Source organism: Hydra vulgaris, chromosome 12 (genome assembly GCF_038396675.1).
Source record: "Hydra vulgaris chromosome 12, alternate assembly HydraT2T_AEP".
In the NCBI taxonomy this organism is placed as follows: domain Eukaryota; kingdom Metazoa; phylum Cnidaria; class Hydrozoa; order Anthoathecata; family Hydridae; genus Hydra; species Hydra vulgaris.
The window spans coordinates 24720421-24728885 of record NC_088931.1 but is presented as its reverse complement, the minus strand read 5'-3'; the positions used below and the strand labels follow the sequence as shown (position 1 = coordinate 24728885).

Below are 8465 nucleotides of genomic sequence, written 5' to 3'. Positions count from 1 at the left end.
AGATTACACTACTTTGAATTTTATAAAGATGGTGACAGTAAAACCCATGCCATGAAGTTTATTTTATTGGTATTGAGGTTAAAAAATTATAATGTGCAAGACACATTCAAAAATGAGTTGAAACAGGTCTAAACACTTAAAGAAAACGTAAAAAACAACTGTGGGTGTGGAAAGTTAATTAAGAGACTTATTGAAAAGCTTCAAAACTATTGACAAACTTAAGAATTATTATAAAATTGCAGTAATAAAAACATACTACAAAACATGAAGAAATTAATTCATGTTATACTTTTTTATGCTGCTTCATTAAAAGAAAATAACTGCACACTCACCATACAACTAAAAACATCAAAATAACTGCACACTCACCATACAACTAAAAACAGGTAATTTTAGAAAGATAAAGCAACAGACAAATCAATATTTAAACCAGGTGAAGAGTCTTAGTTATGTAAATCTTTGCATCACCAGACAAATATAAAAAAATGCCTCAATGAAATATAGAAACAAAGTATGGCTACAATCGAATTTAAAAACAACTTTATTTTTTTTGGATTATTGGATTTTGGAAAATCATGAGTCGTCCAAGAAAATAGAAAAAAATTCAATGAGGATTGTTAAAAGTATTGAAAGATATATCTTAATAATAGTTCAGATCGCAGTTTGAAGTATTAGTTGCAAGAAAATGCAATGAGATGATTATAATAAATACGACCCTTTGAATAAGGTAAATGGGTATGAACTTTTTTTTTGGTATTTTTTTATAATTTCTTGGTTACCATAGCATTGCTATGATAGCAATACCACTATTTTAATTATTTTTAATTCTGAAATTTAGACAAATTACATATTACAAAATCAATTTCGACGTCTGAATATGAGTTTTTGTATTTTAGACGTACTTCCTCCTTAAATAATATTTTTTCTTCAAAAAACAAAAACATACAAAAATATAAATAATCCCTAAATATAAATACTCAACAATAAAAACTTTTGTTTTAAATTTAAAAACTAAACCACACTAAACAAAAAGTTAAAAAAGTTAATTTTAAAAGTTGTAAATCATTTTTTTAAACCACGACTTGCAAAAAAGTCTCTCATAGGACCACAAGCTACATTAACACACATTGGACATTTTAGCAACAGCTGTTTAGAACAAGTTTCTCCAGAATATATATGTTTACGAACTAAATCTGCTAAAGCTTGAACAAAAATACTGTTGTCATTCATTGCTGCAGATCTTCTGATATTTTCAACACCTATTTCTTTAGCAAGCTCATCAGCATATTCAAGATCTAACTCATGCAAAGTTTCAATATGATCAGATGTAAATGCTATGGGTACTAACAATATATTTTTTCTTCCGTTCTTTACCAAGCCTTTTATGGAGTCTTCTGTCTGTGGACCTAACCAGGGTAATGGACCAACTTTTGACTGCCAACATAGCCTGTACTGATTTCGAAATTTCAACATTTCCATAACAGATTGTACTGTTGCACTTACCTCTTGAGGGTAAGGATCTCCTCGATTAACAACACTCATTGGCAGTGAGTGAGCTGAAAATAAAATAACAACATCATCCTTAACATTTGAAGGAAACTTTTCTAATTCTTGAACAATAGTTTGTGCAAATGCTTGGATTAAACCATAATGAGTAGGCCATCTATCTATAACACTCCACTCAATACTTGATGGAACATTAAGTTTATTATAATAACGATAAATTGCATTTAAACTACTTCCTGTTGTTGAGCAAGAGTATTGTGGATATTGTGTAAATGCAATAGCTCGCTTTATTCCATCTCTTTCCATTTCACTTAAACTATATTCAGTTAATGGGTCTGCATACCTAAATCCAATATAAAATTTATGCGGAGCAGTTTCTGGAGACATTTTATCTAATAATTTTATAAGGGCTTGTCCCTGTATTTCAGTCCATTTTCTAATTGGTGAGCCTCCTCCTATTTTACGATATTGTTCAACAATTTTAGGTGTTCTTCTAGCAGCAATTAAAGGAGCAAGTTGCTTTTGAGCAGGTAAAGGAATAAGATCTTTATCATGAAACAATCTACTCAGAAATGATCCAACTTCATCAAGTGTAGACGGACCACCCATATTTAGCATCATTATTCCTGTCTGTGGAGCTTGAGAGGTAGAAGTTAAGTTAACATGTGCCAATTTTGTAGTATAAAAATAAGGGATTGATTTTACTTTTCGAAAAAGTAGAAACATTTTCTAAAAATTATAACAAATATATATATACAAATACCTTTGCATAATTAATCTTGGAAAAAACGTTATTGATGAAATCATATTGAAATAGGCATCTGCAGGGGCTTCAGTACATACATTGACTAAGAATTAATGTTTGATATAGTACTTGCCTGAATCCCACAGATAGCTATTTTGGAATTACAGAATTACATTATTCATTTATTCATTATGTTATTTGCAACGCTAAGTGGACAAAAATATTTGAATATATATATATATGTATATATATATATATATATATATATATATATATATATATATATATATATATATATATATATATATATATATATATATATATATATGTATATATATATATATATATATACAGAGAGAGAGAGAGAGAGAGAAAGAGAGAGAGAGAGAGAGAGAGAGAGAGAGAGAGAGAGAGAGAGAGAGAGAGAGAGAGAGAGAGAGAGAGAGAGAGTAAAAACTGATATAGTCATAGGCATATCAAAGTGTACATATATTAACTTAAAGTTTTGGCGGGGGAAAACACATTTTAGATTAAAAACATTTTTATCAAATTTTTAATTCTATTCCCTTGTTGCTTATTATTTATTTTTTTTACATTTTAGACTCTATGAGATAAAGAATTTTTTTAACTATTACTTAAAAAACTTTTAATTTTTTTCTGGCTTTAATCCTACTATAAACTATAAATATATAAAACCTTTTCGTAAAATATATAAAAAAGCTATTAAACCTTATGTAAAAATGAAGAGCTTGCACACACACACCAGTGATGAATTCAGGGGAAGATGGGGGTATGCATCCCCCCACCTACACCAGAATCTGAAAGTTCTAAAATAACTCAGAAATTGAACCCTTTTTTTTTTTAGGAGACGCAAATATGGTACATAATACAAAAAAAATTTTTAACACCCCCTCATCACCAAAAACTCCTGGATCCGTCACTGACTCACACACAGATATATTGTTGAAAAACTATTTCAATAGACATCTTAAAACTTAATTAATCCTTTATGTAGCATCATTAGTTTTGACACAAACAACACTCTGATTCTTCAAACTAAACCTAAAGTTAAATAAAATTGTATTATAAGTTGGCAACCATAGTTCTAAAAATTGTGACACTGCTATACTTTTTAAAACCAAAAAGATAAGATATTGCTTTAAATCCTAAAATTATTCCACAAAACAGTGTCATATAAACAAATGCAATGTGATTGAAGAAATTAACTTTAACTTTGTTTGAGCACCTGTACCATCTAATCAGAATATTTATGGAGGTGCGTAGACTTTTCATTTCTTAATTTATAAATTAATCATTTTTAATAATATAAACACTCTTTTTAAATAATATAACATATTTAAATAATATAACTGAATTTAAGTCAATACTTAAATTCAGCACAGAACCAAGATAAAGCTATTAGTACAATTTTATCAACATAAGACTATATCAAAAGATAACTACAGCATTGCACTTAACTCGGAGATTTAAAAATTTAAACAATATATCTAACACTATACATTGTCATACCATGTTATAGATGTCATTTTGTGAAACAAATTGAATAATTATACACAATATTTATTTTTACAAATGATAATTGTCAAATTTATTTCTTATAACTTTTGTTAAAAGTAAAATTAGTTATCATAATTGGTGTTAAAAATAATTTTTACATATTTTGTTAATGTTACTATTGTTAAAAGTAATAATTTTTCTAAATAAACTTAAAAATTACAAATTTTTAAACCTTCTCCCGCAAATCTTCCCGTAAAATTTTAAACCGTATAAATTTTTTCTCCCCCGTAAAATAACCCGTGAAAGTTACATCACGCGGCGCAATTGTTTGAACACTGAGAGCTTAACTCACAACAACATTGTTATTATTATCATCATCATTACTATTGTTACTATTATTATTATTATTATTTTTTTTTTTTTATATTTTAACTTCCAACAAACCTGCAAGCAACCACTATTAGAGTTGGAAGTTACTAGAAAAAATAGACAAATAAGAATTTTTGGAGTACTAAAGAACAGTCACAGTAAAAAGATAAGATTTAATTGAATGACGTTTAACACTGAATCAATTTTAGTAGATTGCACAAGATGCGCTAGCTCTTTAGAGCAGCGTCCATTATAGTACTTATAGAAAAGCGAAAGAGAAGTAAAGTCATGACTATGTAAAAATACTATGACTAAATAGATTAGCTGCAAGAGCAGGTCCAACTATGCTTACAATGCGTTTTTGCATTTGTCTAAAAGAGAAAGGACATCATTTAAATATCTGCTCCTGATATGACAACGGTATTTCATACAAAGATGGATTAGAGATTTATAGATATAAAGAATTAAATCCTGAGTATAGTGAAGCGGCGAGCACGATAGAAAAGATAAAATCTTAGTAGATGCTAATTTTGCAATTGATTTGATATATGGTTTCTTAGAAAGATCGGAAGTAAGAGTTAATCCTAGAAGACAAAGGGCAGATGACTCATTGATTACATTAGCATTCATAAGTGTAAGGAAATCCAAATTATTGCAATAACGTTTAAAAATTGAATTTTATCTGAGTTAAAGTTCACTAGCCAGTGAGAGCTCCATGCTGTAGCAGAAGTGAGATCCTTTTTAAGCTCAAATGCCTCCTCCAAAACAATCAGAGAGAGTTGGCTTCTTATCAAGACATGAATAAATGTTAGCATTATCATGGAACAATGCAACTTTGATGTGAGAATTTCTGGGGTAAAAGCAAACTATGTTTGAACCTTTAAAAGTCAAAAACAAAATAAACAGTTTATAAAACTGTTTATTTTGTTTTATAAAAATACAAAAAACTAAAAACTGCAAAATGTACATAATTTCTACACACCACTATGGAATCTCTTAAAAAACAACATAAATAAAAGAAATTTAAAAATATTTTTTTTATTTGTTTAAAATATATGATGATGAGATTTCTTCATTATACTTTATAAAGCTTTAAGGTTGGTTTGTTATAAAATTAGGTTTTTTTTTTTTTATAACTAAGTTATTTATGAAAAAAAAATTTTTTTTGTTTTTACAATAAATGAACCTTAAAATTTTTAAATCCATATAATCAAAAGCTTATTTTTGAAATAATCCATACATCCATAAAGCAAATTTAATGAAAAAATTAGAAAAACTTAAAGATTTTTTCTAATTTTTTTATTATATTTGCCAATAAATTGTTTTTTAGATTTATTGAGGTGCTCTATCTAGAAACTATAGACACAAAGTAATAGAAAGTTTATAATCACATTTTTTTCAATTTGTAATAAATTTGGTAGTGATTTATCTCCTGAAGCTAACAGCTTTACAGAGATCACATACCAATATCTGCAAAAACCGGTTGAATTCTATAGAGTTCAAACAGTTTCTGCATGTATATACATAGCTAATAGAGCTTATTACCAGAAACCACAAACCTAGAGTAACTTTAAAAGAAAAAACAAAGATGTAAAGTATGAAATAAAAGAACTAAGCAGTTATAAAGATAAAAAATATTCTATTTAAGAATCCACCTTTAGCTGAATCCCTTTAATATTAGAAAACTTTGAGTTTAGAAATTTGATTAATGAATTATAAAATATTGTATGTAAAACTGTGTTAATCTTAATATAATTGCTAGAGTCAACGTTCAACGTCGTTTTGCTTTCGTTTTTAAAGTAGTTTTAATTAGTTACAAGGCTTTTCTTAACTTGAAAAAGTGCGTTCTCAAAATGCACGCAGTCGTGGGAGAAAGATCTGTCAAGTGAGTTAAAACTTTTTACCTTTTGGAATTTATTTATTATTTATTATTGTAGAAATATTAGGTTAAGAGTCATATTAAGATAAATAATCATCATTAGTTCATATTATATTTGAAGTAAGTATAGGAAATAGTTGAGCAATTTATATATTACAGTTTTATTAGATATAAAGTAGAGATGATCACTCCTTTTAATTTTTAAAACTGTTTGCATTTTGTTTGTTTTAGCTTTTCTTTTAGCTTTATTTGTTTTCTTTAGCAGTTTTATTTTTATTAGGCTTTTTATATTTTATTTTTTAAAGGAAAATGGGTGTATGGATGAGGCCTTATTATTTTTTTATGCATTTTATATGAAAAAAAAAAAGTTATACTAATGCTATTTACATTAAAAAAAATTGGTTATTTCTTTGAAATTTCAGAGATTCTATTAATATTTTTGTTCGTTTTTAGGAAATTTAGAAAAATAAATTAAAATTTTGAGCCAACACTGACATGTATGTGAAGGTTTAATTTTGTTATAAGGATTACAGTTCTAATGAAAAAAATATAGTGGTAAAGAGTATTGTTTGTATATATATATACATATATATATATATATATATATATATATATATATATATATATATATATATATATATATATATATATATATATAGATCTATAGTTTGTTGGCTTTGGGAAGAGCGGAAGGAAAAAAGTGATTCTTACGCCAACACATATGTCACTTTTAATTACTTTTGACTTTCGTCCAACATTTTCGTGTTGGACGAAAGTTAAAACCATTAATTTAATTACAAATTAATTGTTATATAAAAAAACCACAAAAACGCAAATTTAATTGACCGGAATGTTTTTAAAAACATTCTGAATGTTTTTAAAACATTCTGAATGTTTTTAAAACATTCTGAATGTTTTTAACAATATAAACAATGTTTTTATTTTTATTTTTTTTAATAAAATGTTTTATTTTTATTTTTTTTAATAAAATGTTTTTATTTTTATTTTTTTTACTGTAAATCATGCGCGGAGTGTTGCTACATCGACTATCTTATAGCCTGACTCGGAAGGGAGTGCTGCTACATCGACTGACAAATAGCCTGACTCGCAAGGGAGTGCTGCTACATCGACTGACAAATAGCCTGACTCGCAAGGGAGTGCTGCTACATCGACTGACAAATAGCCTGACCCGCAAGGGAGTGCTGCTACATCGACTGAGGGTTTGGTTGGGGCAGGCAGTCTATCATTATTAAAAAAAAAATTCCGGTCTTGCATTTTAATTTTTACTTTTTGTCAACAAAATATGGAAAAAACTTTCGGACAACATCTAAGGGTTCTATATATATCTATATATATATTGTTTACTTTAGATCTTTTTAAATTTTCTCATGTCATTTTTAAAGTTTTTGCTTGCACAATTCAAGTTATATATGTTTATTGTTTGCATATAAATTTTTTTTGATAAATATGTCTATGTGGTAATATGTGCTTTATAACTGTTTTATGAATGTGTTTTTATAATAGTTTAAAATATTTTTTTATTGTTTGTGTATGTGGTAGTATGTGTTGTATTATTGTTTTATAAACGTGTTTAAATATGTTTATATAATGTTGAATATATGTATTGTGTTTATAGTTGGTACATATGTTTATATTTTATTGTTTTCAAAGTTGGAAAATAAGTAGAACAAGATTTGTCAATCTTGCCACCCAACAATGTACTTATTGCAGAGGTGTGGCTTGGTAGTGTTTAGTGTCAAATTGAGTTACTGCTTTAGGTCTAGGTATTTTCTAGCCTTTATTATTAATTATTCTGAAAATATATGATAATTTCTTTTTATAGCATTTTGCGTAATCTTATTACTTATGTTCTGTTATATATGAACGTTATGTTACTTAAGTTCTGTTATATACATGTTATATTGTCTAATTGTGTGTTCTATTATTGTGTGTTGTTGTTTTTTTGTAATGTTTTTAGTTGATAGACATTTGGCTTACCAAATTGATTATTGATTAATTTATTTTAAATGACAATTTTGTATGTCATTTTTATAAAGATTATTTGTGTGTGCTATTTAGAGTAGCAAAAAAAAATTGTATAGAAAGATCACAATCACAAAAGATCCCAAAATTTAAGAATATGTGGTCAAGTTTTTCATCATATAGGTAATCTTAGGCCAGATCAAAATGTTCTGCCGACATATTGTCAACTATACATCTATGATCCACTTGCAGCAGTAAATTTTAGAATGTGACAACGTGGTAATGATCTTTGCTTAAATTATTTAATGTTTTGATTGCAAACTATTATTAGTCAAGAGAACCCATTTGCTTCTGCATTTAACAACATGGCTGAAGTGGAAGATGAAGAAATTCACAGAGCAGCTATAAAAGGTCACTCAGTCTCAGTTGTAAAAATGTCTTTACTTGAAATACTAGATAGACATT

At 27.3% G+C, this 8465-nt stretch overlaps 1 protein-coding gene across 1 annotated transcript; it reads right to left on the bottom strand.

The window, feature by feature from the left end:
- Window positions 1-984: 984 nt before the first annotated feature.
- On the bottom strand, window positions 985-2453 carry LOC100197646 (ferrochelatase, mitochondrial). The gene has a single exon (XM_065812661.1). It carries the CDS (start codon window positions 2230-2232, stop codon window positions 1063-1065), a length of 1170 nt encoding a protein of 389 aa, XP_065668733.1. The 5' UTR covers window positions 2233-2453; the 3' UTR covers window positions 985-1062.
- Between the last annotated feature and the right edge of the window lie 6012 nt (window positions 2454-8465).

Excerpts from the sequence above, each read along its gene's own strand:
- LOC100197646 (XM_065812661.1), bottom strand. The coding sequence starts at position 2,232 with ATGTTTCTACTTTTTCGAAAAGTAAAATCAATCCCTTATTTTTATACT.